Source organism: Vicia villosa, linkage group LG5, assembly GCF_029867415.1.
Source record: "Vicia villosa cultivar HV-30 ecotype Madison, WI linkage group LG5, Vvil1.0, whole genome shotgun sequence".
In the NCBI taxonomy this organism is placed as follows: domain Eukaryota; kingdom Viridiplantae; phylum Streptophyta; class Magnoliopsida; order Fabales; family Fabaceae; genus Vicia; species Vicia villosa.
Window position 1 is genome coordinate 123,802,338 of NC_081184.1, and position 21,377 is coordinate 123,823,714.

Here is a 21,377-nt window from a genome sequence, read left to right on the forward strand (position 1 = left end):
ACCTATGGATAGAATACATTCATGTTGCTAGCTATTGGCCTAGGGAAACGTGAACCCCTTTGCATATGTTGATAGAACCTGCACAGTAGTCTTTTGGACTATAAAGAAAAGTATCCTATTTTCTTTCATTATTTCCTTGTTAGTTATTCATTAGGCTGATAATGCTAGTTTCCTGAACAGCAACTAGTGAAACCCCTATATTGTTTTATTAATTGAGGTGGCAACCAAATAATAGCTACCATATGTGCAATTTAAACATGAAGCAAAACATGTTGTTCATGCTGCCATAGCTATTGACGGTAGTATTGATTGTGGAGGAAAATTTCTTTGGCCACCTCCCTATGGGGGTCACCCCCAGCGAAAATACCAAAATACCCCTGCTTCGGAAGTTCGTTTCCGAAAGCGTTTTTTTTTGAAAAAATTGACTTATTTCGGAAGTTCATTTCCGAAAACATTATTTCGGAAGTGAACTTCCGAAATACTGGGATTTCTGCAGATTTATCAAAACACTCCCCCTCCCCCAATCATTTACCCTAAATCAAAACAAAAAGTGGCAAAGGCGAAAATTTGTGCAAACAGAATTCCAAAGCTGCATCAAGGCTCCAATCACACTGCTAAACAACATTCAAAAGCCCGCAATCCTAACACTTTGTAAGTTTTGAAATTTTTAGATCTATTATTGAAATGCATGTTATTTAGGGTTTTAATTGCATAAATGATATATAGTTAGGTTGTTAGTAGTATTTAGGTTGTTTAGAAGCATTTTGATTTGGTTTGAAGTTTGGTTTAGGGGTCTGCCATGGAAGTTGCAGAAAAGTGCATCGCAGGGGTGTTTCGGAAGTTCATTTCCGAAAACACCTCCCTCCCAGTTTTCGGAAATGAACTTCCGAATTGTATCAGAAGTTCAAATTTTTTTGTTTTTTATTTTGTCTCGCATATTAATCGATTTCAACTGTTTACAGGAACATGTCAGACAACCAACAAGCACGCAGGACTGCGTCTTCTAAAGAGGGCGCTAAAGGAAGAAAGGGTTCTTCAAAGAAGGAGGTGAAAGAGGTGAAGGAGGTGAAGGAGGTGAAGGAAAAGAAGAAGCTTTTGACTGGTTCTGCTTCTCGTCCCCTGGGAGTCCATAGCTCGGACGCGCAGGCTCAGCCTTCAGGCGTGATCAACGCTGATGGTTCTGATACTGAGTGGGATGAAGATTGGTATAATTATCTTCATTCGGAGGAGTTCGCTCGTCGAGAAGAATAACGTGTTTTTATTTTGTTTGATGTGTATTTTGTAACGCTCGTCGGGCAGAATAACATGTTTTTGTTTTGTTTGACGTGTTTTGTTTTGTTCGGATTTCGGATTGTATCGCACAATGTTTTTGTATTGGATTTATCATGTTAATAAAAATACGTACTACTGTAAGTAACAAATGACGGAGGAGGTGTAACCGGGGTCGGAACATATGACGGAGGAGGTGGATGTTCGGAGGAAGAAGAACCGGAGGTACGTCCACCGCGAGACAAAGGAGCCAATCATTGTAAGCTATAGTTTATCATTATCATCTGGGGACGTCATTTCTAAAAAATCAAGATTAAAAATAATAAGATTTTTTTCCCAATTTTTTGTAATGACGTCCCCTGATGATAATGATAAATTATAGCTTACATTGATTGGCTCCTTTGTCTCGCGGTGGACGTACCTCCGGTTCTTCTTCCTCTGGACATCCACCTCCTCCGTCATATGTTCCGGCCCCGGTTACACCTCCTCCGTCATTTGTTACTTACAGTAGTACACCTTTTGAAATTTGGAAGCCTTTTTTTCTCCCCACCACTCTCTCATCCCCACCTACCCGTGTTCAACAATATATATGTAACTTTAATTTTATGTAATATTATCGTTGTAATATTCACCCGATTAAATAAAGCGAATTGTTGTTGTTTTTCATTTTATTCTGTCCAGACATATTTTCGGAGGTTCATTTCCGAATTCTCCAAGGGGGGTGTGTTCGGAAATGAACTTCCGAAACACCACATTTTCTGAAAATGTAACTTTATTTCGGAGATGCATCTCCGAAATCAATATTTTATATTAAAAACACACGTTTTCGGAGATACATTTCCGAAAACACCTTTTTTAAGAAAATAAGTACAGTTTCGGAAATGAACTTCCGAAACAAGGGGTATTGTGGTAAATTCACCAGGGGTTGGCAAGAAGGTTAGGAGGTGGGTGAAGAAAAATTCTTGTGGAGGAGAAAGAGGTGCCGTACGGTAACCTCCCTTTGTAGTTCATAGATCCCATTTAATATGTATATGTGATATTATGTGTGTGGTTGTAATACATACTATACATGAATGAAATATATATATTTAAATGACAATTAAAAGAATGAAGAATGGAATAGTGGTTTCATATAGTGAGTTACTAACGTTTTTTTTTTATTGAATACAAGTTAGAAAACAAAACGAAATATAAACATTCCCGTTTGACCGAATAGCCGAATTAAGCGGTATAATTAGTTGTCCGGAATTTAATGACAATTTACGTGGTAGCTAAGTTTAATAAGTAGATTAACGTGGTGATGTTATTTTGTTGAAATTGTGATTTTCACGAATCGACCGAAATTGTGTCTTATTTAAATATTCTTTATAAATAAATTTTAACAATTTAATAGAGTTGTCAATAGAGTTATTAAAGTTTTCAATAGAGTTGTTAGAGTTGACAATAAAGTTGTTAGAGTTGTTTTGAATTATTAAGAGTCATACTTTTGTTGTTTCGAGTAATTCTGACATGTTTAGAGTTGTTAGTGTATAATGTCGGTGTTTGTTTTTCATTGGAACTTTAACAATTCATATATTTTAAACCGTAACTCCGTTTGAGTCTCCGTTCAAGGCATTAGAAAGCTAGCGCGATATTCTTTTCAATAAAAATGGTCTTGAGCAATAGAATACTAAGAAGTGGAAATGTATTAGAAATAGAATTGAATTGAAATTAATGAAGTGTAATTATTAATTAGTTGATTTAATTAATAGTTAAATTAATTGCAATGAGTTTAATTGATTGGAATATATTTAAGGTTGGATCAATTTTTCGGTTTGTCGGTAAATTACGGTATTTTGAGGATTTGTCCGTAATTGTGTTTTGTCTTGAATATGTATGTTGAGAAATATATATTTCCATGCCAATGATGTTATGCTAATATTGATTCTCTGTGAGTAGTTAGTTAATATTAATTCTAATGATTAATTGCTTGATGTTGAAAGTGTGTGTTCATGTATAATTGGCAAAATGAGAATTAACATGAGATAGTATGGTTACTAGTGTTAATTGGATTGTGTGAATCGTAATTGATTAATTGGCCTCTTATATGTTAATGATGTGTGTGTTGTGAATGTTGTGTACAATTGGTGGATAATTCATAGAGTTGAATTATTGTGATATGCGGAAAGTTAAGATGGTAGAGATGATCTTAATTGCATATGTTTGTTAACATTGTACATACATTCATATCATAGTGTGCCTTGAAACAAAGGTGGTTTGCTTTGAAACAAAAGCGAGGCTTAGATTCTAGAGTGAATCGGAAGCGGTAGACTATATGTTTACATTTTGGGTGGGCTTTGGTCTTGTCCGGATCGGAAGCGTGGCTTGGATTCTAGATATTGAATCGGAAAGCGGTGAAACTTTGGGTTCACAATTCGGTACCACATGCATAGCGTCACATATCTTGCATTGAGTCACATTAAAATTATGCGATAATTGAATATGTGAAGTTAATGTAGTGGTGATATGTGTATGAGTTTGATAATTGAAACGAGTGAGGTTTGAATACGTATTTGATTAAATGTGTGAATATGTGATAACTATGATTGTGTACTTAATTGAGAATATAATAGTAGAATTGAAATATTATACTATTCAAGCTTGTTGTGTACTCGATAACATGTGAAATATGGGTTGATTACTATTATCTACATGGTTATACATAGTATGATTAATTACTTGAAGTGTTGATTTAACCATTGTATTCCGTTATACTTTCTTCATAATGGTTTGTATTCTCACCCTTCTGTTTTAATGTTGCCCTCGTTTGGCGACATGCAGGTTCTGGCGTTTAGTAGCTCGTGTGTGATCTTAGTCGGAGTTTCTTCCGAGTTATTTGGAGATTAGGTAGTGAGTCAATTCTCTGGTCATGTAACACTGGGTAGACTAGTTATTTGAACTCATGTTTCTATTCGGTTATGTATTACGTTTGATTTGAGAACTTGTTATGTTACTACTTGTTGTTTGATAGGCTCTTAAGCCAAATATTCTGAATTATGTTTTAATTTATGTTGATATGATTATTGAGACTTGATCATGGTATGGGACATGGATCATTTTATGAAACACATGAGTATTTAGTAGTTTCCGCTGTGAATGCATATTTTGGATAAAGTATGATTAATTGAGAAGTGTTATTTGAAATGACCAAGTGTATCATATATTGTAAGTAAATGCTGTCGGTTTTTAAAGTTTTAGTTTTTGAAAACATCGATGTGACGCCCTTTTGTTATATGCATGCTTATTCTCTGATTATATGCTTATTTATTTTGGGGTATAAAAGGGGTGTTACAGATCCAACCTCCCTTAACGACTCCTTTCACCTCGAAAAAGGAAAAGAACAAACCTATGGTGAGGATTATGTCCACAGCCTTGCATACCATCTCAAAAGCTTTTATAAAACCCCAATTGTTAGGGCGAAGTTGAGAGGGTGCGGTATTTAAAGTTTTGAGAAGATCAAACTCAAATCGCAAATGGGATACGGATCTTGAAGTCCTCAAGCACCCTAGATTAAAAATAGAAGTATTCATCCAATATGTTATCTTTCTCATTACCGGTAGAGGAAATCTTCCTCTCAGATCAGAGTGTGGAAATGTCCATGTCATTGATTGAACTCTTATCATAGCTTAAGACTTCTTAATCAATGGAAGATCTAGTTATCTTCATCAATATTTTTATAAAAACTGGTGATCAAGATTCTGAATCAGTTTTGCTACCATATGCAAAAATATCACCATAAACTTCCTTAATGATTTGATCAAATTCAACTGGTCCCAACTGATCTTTGCATTCTTTCATGAATAAATCCCAAAGCTCTCTCCTCTCTTGGAAATTTCGGAGAAATGGTATGTTTCCCCATCATCACACTCTCGTATTATAACCATTATATAAATGTAAGTAAAAAAAGTAGGGAGAAAACAAGAATACCTGAAGTTGTTTGTGAATAGTTGGTGAGAGCTTACGACTTCATGGGCAGCTTTGAAGAGAGGGTAAAATTTTAGGAATGAATGAGGAATAGGGAAGGAAACGTGGGGTTTTATCCAATCAAGAGTTTGAAATGGCAAAGTAAAGTTGTATTGTTTCAGATTCATATGGCGTTAGTTTTCCTATAAAAAATCATCATTGCAAAGAGAGAGAAGAAATCTTGTAGGATATTCACAATCATTGTTGGTCACGCCATCATACGTTATTAAGTCGGAGATTGTGGAAGATGTCTTAATGGATCATGTCCGAGCTAGGACATACTCTCCAATACGAAGTGTATTCCGAAATTCTTTTTCCGAACATTTCATCCTTCCAGGCTTTATGCTCAGGAGATTTATGTACATCCTAGATTTTTTAGTTCAACAATGATATCTCTCTCTCTCTCTCTCTCTCTCTCACTGTTAGTCGAGATGATGAAGTCGGAAATGCAGGAATGTCCTTAATCAACAAGGAGCCTAGTTGTTGCCCATGTATCGTAGTCGGGCACTGAATTGGGCCCTTGATAGACATCTAATATCTGAATTGATAGCCCAATATAATAGGTAAGAGGTAATGCTAGGGTCACGGGAGGTTATTCAAAAAAATGTTTTTAACAAGTGATATTAAAATGTTGGTGATTCAAATAATTATTTTTAATTTTTTTTAGAAAAAACATATAGCATTTTTACGATACTAAGCCAAATTACACGGCGGCACCAAAACCGAAAACACCAAATTGTGGGCAGAAAATGTACTTGGCCGTTAACAATTGCAGTATTTTGAAAGACGAATAATAATCAAAATTGAAACTTTTCCCCTCTCTCTCGATGTCGCTGCAAACTCTGAAGGAAACACTCAGACACTGCACAACTCAACAATCACAACCATCTTCTTCTTCTTCCTCCCAATCCAGTTCTATTCTCCGCGACTTCGATTCCCATTTCCCAATCCGTAGAAAACCCCCTAAATCCTCTCTCGCCCACCAGCTTCGCCTCCTTCAGGACCCGGACGACACACCCTTTAACCCACACGACTTCCTTTCACAACAAAATCAATCCAAACCCCAACAACAACAACAACAACAAGTTCAACCAGAAGATGATGATGATGATGATGAAGAAGAAGAAGAGCCAGAGACAAAGAGGGTGAAATTCAGTTCAGCCAAAGCGTCTCAGTTTCAATTCGATCATACTGGACCCTTTGAGCCTTTGCTCTTGTCTTCTGACGGAGAATTTCCTGTAGTTCAGGTACTCATCATTCCAAATTTCTATATTTATAGTCACCACAATTATTGCATTTTAGGCTTAATTCTATACAACGGTTTGGTCAATTGAATGCAATTATGAACTTATTAAAATTGGAACTTACTTTCAAGTTAAGTGAATGATCGACTAGGCGCGGCATTGACACTAATACGTCGATAACGATAATAGTTTGAAAAAGTAGAATAATTGTGAGCACTGTTTCAGGTTCCTGCATCTATAAACTGTAGACTGCTTGAGCATCAGAGAGTGGGAGTGAAGTTTCTGTATGATTTGTACAAGAAGAATCATGGAGGCATTCTTGGAGATGACATGTGAGTTACACGTTTATCCCCCTCTTCTGTTTTTCCTTTTTTATTAACTAACTCTCTTTCTTTTTACGCTATAATACGTATATAGTATATGCAGATTTATTGATGTGGGTGTATGAAAAAATGATGATAGTGTTACTCTCAATCTCAAGCACGATACTTTATTAGTCTAATTTGGAAATTCTAATGGATTGACAACGATTTTATATAAAATATTATGATGGCATTTTCTTAGTTTTCTGCTTTTATGTATCCTTTCGTGTAAACCGTGGTATACTCTATTATAGTATACTGCATTTTACGTCCCAGAAATATTGCACTTCATCAACTTAAGCATCTAACTTATTTTTTATCACAACCTCTAACGTATTTTTTATCACAACCCACTTGATGAATGGTTGAGTCTAAATGCTTTTGGATGCAAAAATTTGTGTTTAGTTTATATTCGATGTCCACTGCTTCTTGTTTAAAATCGTAAAGAAGTTTAGTACCGTTCAAATTTCTATTTTGCTTCTCAGGTAGGTCTGTCATTAAATTAACAAATATTTGCAATCTTCTACATCTGTTCTCTTTTTTGAACTTGCAAAACCTCAACGTACGTCTTCTGCTACAATTTGTATTTGAGGCATATGAATACTAAATTTGTGGACTCTATCTTTCTTTTTTGTTTATATTATTTGTTGGTATACTAATACTATGCTGTTTTTTTTTTTACTATATTTGGTTCTTTTTATCACAACTCTTGCTGCAGTTACTAAGTTGGAGCTCTTTTTTGCACATTGAAATTTGAAACAGGGGTCTTGGAAAGACAATTCAAACAATAGCATTTCTTGCTGCCATATTTGGTAAAGAAGGAGAGTCTGTTCTTCGTGAGAAACAAGTGGAGAAAATAGACCCTGTATTAATAATTTGCCCATCATCCGTTATTCAAAACTGGGAGAGTGAATTTTCTAAGTGGTCCAACTTCAGTGTTTCCATTTATCACGGTGCAAACCGCGATTTGATATATGATAAATTGGAAGCAAATGGAGTGGAGGTACTTATTACCAGTTTTGACACTTATAGGATTCATGGCAACAGTTCTTTGTCAAATATCAACTGGAACATTGTGATTATTGATGAGGCTCATCGACTTAAGAATGAGAAATCAAAACTCTATAAAGCATGTTTAGAAATTAAAACCCTGCGACGATATGGTCTTACTGGGACTGTAATGCAAAATAAGATCTTAGAATTGTTCAATCTCTTTGATTTAGTTGCACCTGGATCCCTTGGAACACGTGAACACTTCCGTGAGTTTTATGATGAACCCCTTAAGCATGGTCAGAGGTCAACTGCTCCTGATAGGTTTGTCCAAATTGCTAATAAGAGAAAACAACACCTTGTTGTGGTTCTTAATAAATATATGTTAAGAAGGACAAAGGAAGAGACCATAGGGCATCTTATGATGGGGAAGGAAGATAACGCTGTGTTTTGTGCAATGAGTGATTTGCAAAAACGTGTTTATAGGAGAATGATCCAGCTTCCTGACATTCAGTGCCTTATAAATAAAGACCTGCCTTGTAGTTGTGGTAGCCCTCTTACTCAAGTTGAGTGTTGCAAAAGGATAGTACCAGATGGAGCTATGTGGCCTTACCTTCACAAAGATAACCCCGATGGATGTGATTCATGCCCCTTTTGCCTTGTACTTCCATGCCTTGTCAAGCTACAACAGGTTAAGTGAGGTCTTTTAAATTTCTTTACCTCTCTTTTTGAACATACTGTCATTCCAAACTATCCTTAATGGCTAATTTGTTCCTAACACTGGACATCTGTTGTAGCTTTATTCATTGGTGCTCCAAGCCATGTGGAGCACTAATGCCTTTCAGTTTTTTTACACTATGTTCAGTGCTCTACTCCCTTAAACAAACTTGTTTATCACCACGCTCAAGATGCTTCTTCACATTATTTTGAATATTATCGTTTCTTTATGCCAGATAAGCAATCACCTCGAGCTGATTAAGCCAAACCCCAAAGATGACCCTGACAAACAAGTTAAAGATGCAAAGTTTGCTGCTGCTGTCTATGGCCCAGACATTGACTTAGTTGGCGGGAGCACGCAGAATGAGAGTTTCATGGGTCTAAGTGATGCCGAACATTGTGGCAAAATGCGAGCACTTGAAAAACTATTGTTGTCATGGTTTTCACATGGTGACAAAGTTCTTTTGTTTAGCTATTCTGTAAGGTAAATAGTTGATGTACCTTCAGATCATGTTTAATTCTTCTGTGTATGTTATAAGTTACGATTAAAATTTACTATATTCTGCTGTTTAACTCGAGCTGTTATTTCCAGGATGCTGGACATACTGGAGAAATTTATCATACGAAAAGGCTACTGCTTCTCAAGACTTGATGGGTCCACTCCAACTAATTTACGTCAGTCTCTGGTGGATGATTTCAACTCCAGTCCTAGCAAACAAGTATATCTCAAACCTGATAGCTGAAAAGCATTTTTCCAGTTCCATTTGTATTAGACTCTTGTTTGTCATTTTAGGTGTTCCTGATATCTACTCGTGCTGGGGGGCTTGGATTGAACCTTGTCAGTGCGAACCGTGTTGTAATATTTGATCCCAACTGGAATCCTGCACAAGACTTACAGGCTCAAGACAGGTCTTTTCGATATGGTCAGAGACGACATGTTGTGGTATTTCGTCTTCTCGCAGCTGGTTCACTTGAAGAACTAGTTTATTCTCGTCAGATTTACAAGCAGCAGCTCTCAAACATCGCTGTCTCTGGAAAGATGGAAAAACGATATTTTGAAGGTGTCCAGGTAGTACCAAAATCGATGTATTTTGATGTTGCATTTCTTTTCATTTGTTTCGTAATAATTCTAAAAAAAATTAGTTTCGTTTCAGGATTGTAAGGAATTTAAAGGAGAGCTTTTTGGAATTTGCAATTTATTTCGAGATTTATCTGATAAACTATTTACCAGCGAAATTGTTGAACTGCATGAGACGAGTAAAAAAGACGGGCTAGAAACAGAACATGAAAAAGTAAAAATGTCAGAAGAAACTGGTTTATTAGCATCAGATTCTGAAACCAGGTTATGTGCTGAATCTACAGGTGCTTCAACTAGTAAACCAGATATTGAATTTGAAGACCTCGGTAAAAATTATCAGTGTCAATTTCAATAATTACAATTTCTCCCTTTTCGGTTTTGTTTTATAAAAACTGATGTTTTGTAATTTTAGGTATTGTTTACGCTCACCGCAACGAAGACATTGTCAACTCCCGACCAGGGCAATTATCTACCAGCGGTGCCCCTTCAAATGATAGCTTAAGCAAGTCAGACATCTCTTTAGTCCATCAAAGAAAAAAACCAGATTGTGTACCCAAAAAACAGAAAATTCCTTTGATTGATGAAAGGAAGAGAGCCGAATTTAGCCTCCTTGCAGAGTCTATGGGCATGGGAGAGCTTACATTTAGCAAATGGTTACTATCTGCAACTCCAGTAGAGAGAGAAAAAGTGCTTATAAACTACAACAAGAAAAAGAAAAAGCTTAAAGGTTGAGTTATGGTTCTCATGGATGGCATAACAAATACAGGCCTTCCATACCAAAACAGTAGAAAAATGTGTAAATGTGGATATGCATAGATAGTCAATTTTTCCTTTTAGAAATTGAATTTTTGGATATAGTTTGTTCTCCAAACATTGTAACTTCTATTTTTCTGCTGTAAATATGCTCGAATATTAGATTTTCACATGAAGTTTTTATTCAAATGGTTCTGATTATGATATTTTATGATTTATTAATTATTATATGTTGCAATTTTAATCAAAGTTCATTGATTATTAGCCATTCATGTGAGTACAATAATAACATTCATTTATTGTATGTGTATGAAATCACCTTGGCCCCTTGTTTATATTTATAAGTCAACAAATTTCATAATTAAATAATACATTAACTTTAAAAAAAATCATGTTTGGTAAATACAAGTGACTGAAATGCATTCTCAACTAAAATCTTGATATTTTTTAATGTTGCATTATAAGTTGAACCATCAAACTTCGTTTCCTCTTTATTTATTTATTTTTTATTTTCTCTTTTTCTCTCATGGTTGTTGATTGAGATTTTGCAATTAAGAAAAAATTGAAAAATATATTGCAATTCTCTATACATGCAGAAGACTCCTCTCTCAAATACAATTTGAAGTGGAGTTAAAAAGATGAAAAATTAGAAGGAACGTTTACCATCCCCACGTAATATTAACTACATTTCTCATTTAAAAAGAAAAAAATAACTAAAATTTTCATTTTCATTCCAATTCCAATCCACTACAAAAACCAGAAAACTTGTAAAGTTTGTTCAGGGTGCAACAAATTATGCCTTCTTTTCTTTGATTCTTCATCCTGCAAGGAGAGCACAGTAACTTTCACTACTCATAACGGCTTATCCCACCTTCACTTTTTCTGCTTTTGATTCTACTAACAAGCACATCCTAAAACTTCAAAATATCTACTAATATTATTGTAGCTATTTTCTCTGCATTTTGAATCTGGAGACTGGTTTTACAGGATGAGAACCAGAAACCTGTTAAAATAGATTTGTCAGTGATGAAAATGCCAAGGATCATGAAAATCATGGTTACAAGCAAATATTATTTTATTTATGATCGCAGCATAAACATAACTCAATTAAATTACCTGTGAAGATGAACTTTGTTCTCTTGAACCTTTTTTTAAATTCTCGCCATGCTCTACGATGGAGCCTGTAAAAGCCTGTAGAAAATATTAATTCAAAAAATCATCGACTGCTATATATATTTTTGCTGCAGGGTACTATTATGACTTGAAAGGGAAAAGATTAAAGAGATTAAACAAACCTTGCGACGATCAAATGATGGTTGTGAAGTTTGATGTTGAACCTGTAAAGGAATAGTTGTACATATCAAGCATCAACTCCCATGAAATAGTTGTAAATTTCAAGTATCGACCACATTACCTACGGGCAAGAAATTGTGATGGAAGTTTCATCAAAAGGTTTGCATACCTCAATTTCCGATGCCGAAGTTGCTCGAGATATCTTCTCTTTAGGAACTATGGGCGGCTTCACACTAGGATCAATGGATGACACATTTTGTGATAAAATTTTCCCTTCTGAAATATATCAGACAAAACAGAAATTCAACTCTACAGTGGATGCAAACGGCACAGGCAGCCATTTATAGATACACGGACCAAACGGGACAGGCAGCCATTTATAGATACATGGAACCGTGAAAATTGCATATACAAAGAAAATGAGAACGCAGAGAACTTAATGAATACCAACCTTTAACCTGAGATTGAACAGCAAGGTTCGCAAACTGCATTTTCAAAATTAAAATGCAAAAACATATACGTTTCAGCTGAGTAGTTATATAACATATATAAAATAACTTAAACGCAGAAATAAGATAATAGAAAGAAATTTTCTTACATTCAACTGATCAGCTATATCTTCTTGATGATTATGCCTTTTTGGAAACTCATTTTGATTTGGGGGAATACGATCGGCAGGTCTCTGATATGGACTATCATCAAAATCATCAGTAGTTTCCTCACTCGGATCACTGTCATTGCCATTTTCTTCAGCAAGTGCTTCTTCTTTCTCAAGTTCATCCATTAAAGACAAAAATGAAGCATAGTCCACTTCTTTGGATGTATCATTCCCAGAACTAGGAACATCTTCAATAGCAGAATCTGAGCAGAAATAAAAAAGACATTGACATTGCATCCAATCATAATTTCAATATTTCGGACAAATTAGAAGGACATTGATAAAAAGGTGTAATGATGAAAATAAATAAAAAATATGCTTGCATTCAACTTCAAGCATGGAGTAACACAGTTGAGGAATATATTAAAGACGAAAAAACAAGAAAAATATGTGTTAATCCACTTAGAAATAATAAACTCGGAATAAGCAGAAACTGCTGTACAAAGTACATGTAAGCTGCCCGAGACAAGAAGTAACATGCATATGTTGAAGTTGTAAGTTTTCAGATAAAAGAAAGAATAAAGGTTATACATACTGAAAGTTGAATATGAAAAAATGTAAAATGAAAATTTAGTATTTAAATAAGACCAGAAAATTTCATATCCTCCTTGCAAATCCAAATTAAACATTTTCATAGACATTAAAATAAATAATTAAGTATGCTAATGATACCAGTATAATGGTATGGAAAAAATCAAGTTAAACAGAATTTGACTTGAACTTGCCAGATGTTGATAATTAGTAATTACAGCTATTTGAATAACCACTATAGAAAGGACTTGAATTGTATTTAAACTTTCCAAATCTCACTACAACTACGAGCTTCCGTTTATTGATTAATGAACATATAGTATCACCTTATATAATTGTAAAACTATGGAAAGTAAGAAGGAAGAACATGCCTGATTCAGATTCATCTTCTTCAGAGTCGTCTTCCACATATTCTTCTCTTATTTCCACAAGACCCTCCTGCACCAATTAAACACAACATCAACTAATAATTGATGCAAACTTCAAAAATGTTAACACCAATTGCTAACAAATGTTTTCCACCAAAAGATATGCTAACAAAAGTATAGACATGAGAAGAAAATGTAGCACAAGAAACTAAAATTAGCCCCCCCAGACAATGTGAAAAGAATAAAATACACAACACATTGCAGTATAATACTACCAAGTTTAACCACAAATTTAACCGGTTAAATACCATACTACATGTGTGAATTGTCAAAACTGCATCAATACAAATCAAATTGAAAGTTACTCCAAACTAATGAGAGAAGTGATGAAACAAACCGCTACTTCAGAATCTGTGACATTGATAAAGGAGGAAAGGTTGTTGATCATGGCCTGAAGTGAATCAACCTGAGAATTCAAGGACTCCCCTCTTCGTTGCAAAATATCAACAGTTTGTTTGGAAGTTCTGTCTGCATAATACCCTTCTCCCAAAAGAACCTAATAACCCAAAAAAAAAAAACATAACTAAAAAATTGGAAAAGAAAATGTATATTCAATTCCACAAAAGGCGGAAAAAGCGCACCATGAACTCGTTGGTATGGATCAAACGACCAGGGAAGAACGCAGCTTTCCCAAACGGAACCTGAGAACCCAATTTCAAACTTCTAAACTTGTTTACAAAGGGTAATCAAAATAGAAGAAAAAGCATTGGAAAAGCAAGGATTGACTTGCCATGACATCATGAGAGAGTTGTTCGGGGAGTTTCTGGACGAGGTTGACAAGGTTGTTGTTGTCGGCGACAAAACGTTGTAGGACGTGAAGCTCTTTGTTCTTTTCGGCAATGGCATCTTGGAATTGCTTAGTGGCCTTGTTCACCTCCTCTACGGGGAACTGTGACTCAAGTGGTGTCACTGTCCCTTTCCTCCCTAACCCTCCCATTTTCCTACTTTCCCTTGTTTTGATTTGATCCCTTAATCACTCTTTTTAGATCGCTATACCTTCTGGGCTCAGAGAAAAGGCCCAGCCTCTTGGGCTTCAGGGGAAAATCGAAATCCACAAGCCCCTTAGTTATTGGTTCATAAAACTGATTAGCTAACATGTGGAAATTGAAGTATCATAAAGAGTAAAATAAATGCATTTACAATCCAAAAGTATTTCAAGTGACAAGTTCATTCTATCAAAGGGACTCAATCGTAAATCTCTTATTCTACGATTTGTACCTAATGTCAATTGCATATAGACACACTGATTTAGTTTATTGAATGTCCAATTCAATTTCCAGTATATATATTGGTTACCAGCTTCTCTAAAATGTCGCTCATATTTCTCTTAGAGGTCTCTCTCTAACTTAAATCTCTATTTGTACCTAATGCCAATTAGGTATAGACACGCTACAGTAGTTTATTGGATGGCCAACTCATTTTCCATTATATATATTGTTTGCCAATTTTTCTAAAATGTGGCTAATATTTCTTTTAGAGGTCTCTCTCTAACTTGTGAACTTAAACAAGTCGGAAATAATAAAGATCTTCATCAGGTAACTAGGTCCATAATTTCCACATAAATTCAAGTTATCATTAAACTATATTACCTATTTTAAGCTTATTCATCTCTACCTATAAAATACCATTCCAACAAGTCCACAAATTTTCACTTGATTTATCTAAGGTTTTCCTACCAAAAAAATGTCACAGTAAAATCACATTTTTACGACGTTTCCAAATATCTCCCGTTTAATTTACACATTCTTAACAGTGCAAATAGACAGAAATCTCCCCACCTCTAAAAGGTGTCAAAAGGCTTGATTCTTTTTCAAACCTCAAAGAGGTTAATGACCAAATACCTCGAGCCTTTTTCTCAACAAAAATAAGAATACTCCATGAACAAAGGGAGTTGTTACTAACGTACCATAACAATTTTTTTCCTATAACACTACATTATATTAACTCTTAAATTGAATCCAGCTTTGCAAATATGTGAGTTTCTTACTGACCATGATGTGAGAGACAAATAAAGATGCCTAATGATAATTATAATAATATATGAACATAAGCACAACAGATTTTACACAACATGAATATCTACAATAAGAATCTATTTTTTTTTTAAACAAACATAATACAAACTCTCTAATGTTATTATAAAAAGCCTTTAGCAAAGGTTCGTACAGAATACTATTTTTGAGTCGGGAGAAAATTCTTCCAGTCCTTGATTCTAAAACAATGGGTCAACTTTCAAACCAAACCGGTGAATGATTACCAGATCAACAAAATGTGGATTAGTTACTTCCCTTGCTAAAAGCTATCATGTGAAGTTCAAAATTCCAAATTCCATGAATAAAGGTATCAAAAAGTAGGGGTAGTTGATGATGCTTCTACTATTGTTTCCTTGAAACTTTTTTTTAAGAGCCCTTTAGATGTGAACTTTCAATAAAAAATTTAAACATATTCCAATCAGATTACTTCTAAATAGGATTTCTAAAACAAATGCATATAATTCAACACATATTTGTTTCATAAGTTTCAACCTAAAAATCAACTTAAGATTTTAACCAAACAATCTTAAAATCTACTGGAAGGGTGCCGGAAGGATTTACCGTTTAGAACCGCGGCGACCGGAGGTTGAGGTGGAGTAAGTTCGCCGGCTAGGGTTTTAATGACGGAGAGGACGCTTTTGTTGACGCTGGCGGGAGAGGGGAGAGGAAAGGGAACAAAAATTTTACTCCCCAACTAGGAGTGTGCATATATATGGTTCACTTTGGTTCTCATAACCATTTTAATAAAATTGGTTTAGTTTCACAAAACCGGTTCATATTAAGATAGGTTTGGTTCAAAATCGGTTTTTTATTTGAAACCGGCTCACAATTAGTTTCTTTTAAAACCAATTTTCAAGCCGGTTAGTTTTTAAAAGCTTTGATATTCAGTAAGAAAATTTTAAAAATTAAAGTCAGGCCTTCTTTTCTTATAATTTATTTGATTTCACTATGTTATATTTTAAGAAAATCTCTCGTCTCAATTTTTGGGTTATCACCCACCATGTGCATTTCTAAAAATACCTCTTGTTTTTTTAGGTGTATCTACGGAATCACTTTTTTTATTCAATGTTGATTTGTTCCGTAGATGTATCTACGAAACCTTCTCTTAACTGAATTATTATGAAATTTTTTCAATTTATTTCGTAGGTGTATCTACGGAATCTTCTTTTAACTGAATTATTATGAAAATTTTCCAACGTTTACCATTTTAAACTACTTTCGTAGATGCACCTCCGAAAAATACCCAAAATTTAGCCAAAAAAATGTTTCGTGATGTATATCTCAAGAAACAGAGGGCATAAATGGAATTTCGCCAAGTGGCTAAGAGTATTAAGGGGTGGATTGAGATATCCTCTACTTTAAAGGCTAAATATCCTTTTGAGTCTCTTATCTATATCTCGAGGTTCATTTTGATCTCTTAGTGTTCTGGACTAGCCAAATTGGCCCAACCCACTAGTTAATGTGAAGAGATCCAATAAGCGTTAGCCCACACTTTGGATCAAGGAGAGGACGAACCTCCCCTTCGACCGAGCAGGATTTATCAACAGGCCCCCCTCAACATAGGACTATCCAAGCACGCTGGATCTCCGTCCTCGCCAACGGCTAGTTCCCCCTGCTTGGCTAATCACGACCTTTTCCACTGTTTCCTATATTTTGAGGGCGAAAATCGCGCTCAGGACCACAAATATAGGATGACCCAATCCACACCAAGGAGAACATTAGAAATAGCCCTCTACATCTAGAGGGCAAGGTAATCCAAATTTTGCCCAAAAACTTCATACTTTATGTTGTACCTTTGTTCTCTTTCTTACTTTGGCATTGGAGTGCCTTGCATGTACAACCCCTTTTTTTCTCAACCATCATCGAAGATCAAGCCGTTTGTTGCTGGCCACCTATTATGCTCAACCCGAACACTTAGCTTTTAAAATGATCAAATTGATCCCTTATTTCTTCAAACCGTGTTATATAGGTCCTTTCTGTCTATTTTATACTAACGGTGTTTATTCTTGCATACGTTACATTTTAATTGGCATTTAGTTATCATCTTCACCATTTTCTCTAAACCCAGAAAACCCAAAATTTACAAACACAGAAAAAATCCAGAAACTCACATTCATATTTAATTTTCCAGTTGAAAAACTTAAACAGTCAAACTTCTTCTTCCATAACCCATAACAAATTTCACGCATAAAATGCAATTCTAGGAATCCAATTTCACATATCAATGAAGGAATCTTCAATAGCTCTTCACGGCTTGAAAGAAAATTGTTACACACCTGCAACAGAGTAGTTAGAACAGTAGTGAAGCAAAATTGAACCTTCAATTAAAAAATTCATAGATCTTGTTCCTCACTCATCATCCTTAGACATGACTCGATAGAGGTTCAAATTGTATCTTTCCTCTTCCGTTGATGCTAAGAAGGAATAATCAAAGCTCTTAATGCTCGTTTCACCCACTCGCCTTCTACATCATCACCAAACACTCTTTCTCTTTCTAATTTTCATTCTCAGATCTCTAACATTTTCCCCATCTATCAACCATATATAGACTTATATACCCTTTGTATTTTTCTATATCTATTTGCTTTGTTGTGAAAAACGATGTCAATAACAAAATATAATAGGGAATTAGGGAAGAGAATAAGAACACAATAATTGGTTATAACTGTTATTCTTTTACTTTCTCTTAAAACAAGATTACAAGTTTACAAGAATAACAAATAACCTCTCTCACCCTAAATTAGGATTTGCAGCTTAGCAATGGTGAGAGACTAGTATGCTATTTATAATAAAACCTAACATACTAACTAATGGGCTTTTTCCACAAGGCCCATTACACAAGTCAACTTAATAAACAAGCTAACTTAACAAATTAGGGTTTAAACACTAAAACCTAATTTAACATGCTAACAACCCTAGCATCTTCGACACAAGCATGTGAACAACCTTCGACTTCATGCTTAACCCTGTCGAACCAAGAAGCTACCCTTCGGCCATACTAGAGTTCGATCCAAAATCTCACAAATCTCCACCTTGGATCTAACTCTACAACATCAAGGGAACAAACTAGCTTTCTTCATGCAGCTTTATCAACTGCATACAGTGGAAAAACTTGCAACTCGACAATGTCTTGGTGATCATATCAGCAGCATTGTCTTCAGTCGAAACCTTCAGCACTTGGACTTCTCCACGCTCGATTACTCCTCTGACGAAATGCAGCCTCACATCAATGTGCTTAGTTCGCTCATGATAGGCTGAATTCTTCGACAGGTGTATTGCACTTTGACTATCACATTTAACAGTGATACCTCGACCTTGAAGTTTCAGCTCCTTCGCAAAACCTTCAAGCCACAATGCTTCTTTCACAGCTTCAGTTAATGCAATGTACTCCGCTTCAGTGGTTGATAGAGCAACAACCTTCTGAAGTGTTGCTTTCCAACTAATTGCTGTGCCAAACATAGTGAAAACATATCCAGAAATAGATTTCCTGGAATCCATACAACCTGCATAATCAGAGTCGACATATCCTTCGATTACTGCTTTACCATCTTCACCCAAGGCTCCACCATAAATTAGGACTCTATTCAGTAGGGGTGTGCATGGATCAATAACCAAACCAAATTAAACCATATATGTGGTTTGGTTTGGATCTTAAAACCATTTCTTTAAAACCGGTTTAGTTTTTTAAAACTGGTTTACATGTGGATCGGTTCAGTTTTAAACCGGTTTTCATAAAAAAAACCAGTTTTAAAAAAAACCAGTTTAAAACCGGTTTTCTTCCAAACCAATTTTTTTTAAAAGAACCAATTTAAAGAAAAAAAAACGGTTTCTCTCATAGTGAGCTAGAGACATAAGTCTACCTAATTGGCTAACATTATAATAACATCAGACGAGCCACAATAAAAAGTGCTGGTTACGAATTTTTTTATTAATAATGTTTTTATTCCGTATAATAAAAGTGCCTAACTGATACGTTATGCACGATAATGAGTACACACGTAATTCACAACAATGCAACATAGACATGCAGTCCTATCCTAGCTATACTGCATATTATTTATTTATTCATATTATTTATTTATACATATTATATTTTAAACTCATATTAATGATTAATATGTTCTTTGAGAAATTTAACTTTTATATGAACTATGAAAAAAAACAAACATAAATTTAATACATAACAAAATGTGGGTATCCAATAACTAAACCATATTATTACCGGTTTATATTTGGATAGCAAAATGGATACCCGGTTTTATATTTTAGTATTTGGATTGGGTTTTAAAAAGTGGAATAATTTGGATACCAATTTGGTTAAGGATAACCGGTTTTTATGCACACCCCTACTATTCAGAGACCCATTTATGTACCTTAAAATCCACTTCAATGCTTGCCAGTGAGCCTTTCCAGGATTCGCCATGTACCTGCTTACAAGACTTACTGCGTATGCTATGTCGGGTCTAGTACAAACCATAGCATACATCAAAGAACCAACTATATTAGCATATGGGATGCTATTCATATAGGCTCTTTCCACATCAGTACTGGGACACTGATCAATACTCAGCTTGAATTGAGGGTTTGTTGGAGTCACAACTGGCTTCGAATTCGACATACCAAACTTTTCAAGAATCTTCCGTAGATATGCCTCTTGAGATAGGCATAACTTCGACTTCTTTCTATCTCTTCGAATGTCAATTCCAAGAATCCTGGAAGCAGCTCCCAGATCCTTCATATCGAACTCCTTATTGAGTTCAGCCTTCACCCTCATCACATCTTCGACACTGTTGCTTGCTATGAGAATATCATCCACATAAAGCAACAAAATAACAAATGAATTACCAGGTCGAAATCTGAAGTAAACGCAGTGGTCGAACTGACTTCTAATGAAACTTATGCGTGCCATGAACTTGTCGAATCTCCTATTCCACTGTCGAGGAGATTGTTTCAGCCCATACAAGGATCTCTTTAACTTACACACATAATCATCCTTCCCCTTTTCGACATACCCTTCAGGTTGCCTCATCAGGATCGTTTCATCTAGATCACCATACAAGAACGCAGTTTTCACATCCATCTGTTCCAGTTCAAGATCGAACTGTGCCACCATGGCAAGCAGCATTCGAATGGACCTATGTTTCACAACAGGAGAAAACACATCATTGAAGTCGACACCTTCTTTCTGAGTGAAACCCCTTGCGACTAACCTTGCCTTATATCTTTTCGACGTCACTCCTTCAATTCCTTCCTTAACTTTGAAAATCCATTTACAGCTGACTAACCTTGCCCCAGCAGGTTTCTTGATCAGTTCCCAAGTGTGATTATCATGAAGAGATTTCATCTCATCATCCATGGCCTTCAGCTATTCAGTCTTATTTTGACTCCTCATAACTTCCTTATAATCTCTAGGTTCATCATCAAGAACCTCAATGGCAGAGATTAATGCATAAGCTATAAGATCTGCATATCCAAGTCTTTGAGGTGGCTTGATGACTCTTCTCGACCTATCTCTCGACAATAGGTAGTCATCGTCAGTTTCCTCAACTTCAGCATCTTCTGCTTCTTCTTCGACTTCATCTGGGATATGCAATTCAGCATCAACATGCTCCACCTCAACAGGAATCTCTACCTGTTCCAGCTCTTCGTCAGATGTTTCTGTACTTCGACCAACATCATCAGTTTTCTTAAAAGCCATTTCAGCTTCATTGAAAACTACATCTCGACTGGTGATACACCTCCTGTGACCTGGCTCTAGGCACCATAGCCTATAAGCTTTGACTCCTTCAGGGTATCCCATGAACATGCATTTCAGAGCTCTAGGTTCGACCTTGTCTTGCCTAATGTGAGCATAGGCTATGCAGCCAAATACTCTCAGTTTGTCGAGATCTGGTGGATGTCCCGACCAAACTTCTTCAGGTGTCTTCATATCTAACGCTGTCGAAGGACATCTGTTTATCAGATATGTTGCTGTCGAAACAGCCTCAGCCCAGAACACCTTTGTTAACCCCGCACTAGT

At 35.6% G+C, this 21,377-nt stretch overlaps 2 protein-coding genes across 2 annotated transcripts; one reads left to right on the top strand and one right to left on the bottom strand.

Moving 5' to 3' along the window:
• Positions 1–5,977: 5,977 nt before the first annotated feature.
• LOC131602324 (switch 2-like) lies at positions 5,978–10,636 on the top strand. The gene is made up of 8 exons (XM_058874410.1): positions 5,978–6,518; positions 6,741–6,847; positions 7,640–8,558; positions 8,821–9,068; positions 9,177–9,303; positions 9,378–9,653; positions 9,739–9,988; positions 10,075–10,636. Exons 1-8 carry the CDS (start codon positions 6,099–6,101, stop codon positions 10,392–10,394), a joined length of 2,667 nt encoding a protein of 888 aa, XP_058730393.1. The 5' UTR covers positions 5,978–6,098; the 3' UTR covers positions 10,395–10,636.
• A 444-nt stretch (positions 10,637–11,080) lies between these two features.
• Positions 11,081–16,059, bottom strand: LOC131602325 (uncharacterized). Its single transcript, XM_058874411.1, has 11 exons — positions 15,920–16,059; positions 14,056–14,386; positions 13,907–13,966; positions 13,663–13,821; positions 13,269–13,335; positions 12,307–12,569; positions 12,160–12,193; positions 11,878–11,984; positions 11,711–11,752; positions 11,532–11,606; positions 11,081–11,418 (listed from the first exon to the last, which is right to left on the bottom strand). Exons 2-11 carry the CDS (start codon positions 14,260–14,262, stop codon positions 11,362–11,364), a joined length of 1,071 nt encoding a protein of 356 aa, XP_058730394.1. The 5' UTR covers positions 14,263–14,386; positions 15,920–16,059; the 3' UTR covers positions 11,081–11,361.
• Between the last annotated feature and the right edge of the window lie 5,318 nt (positions 16,060–21,377).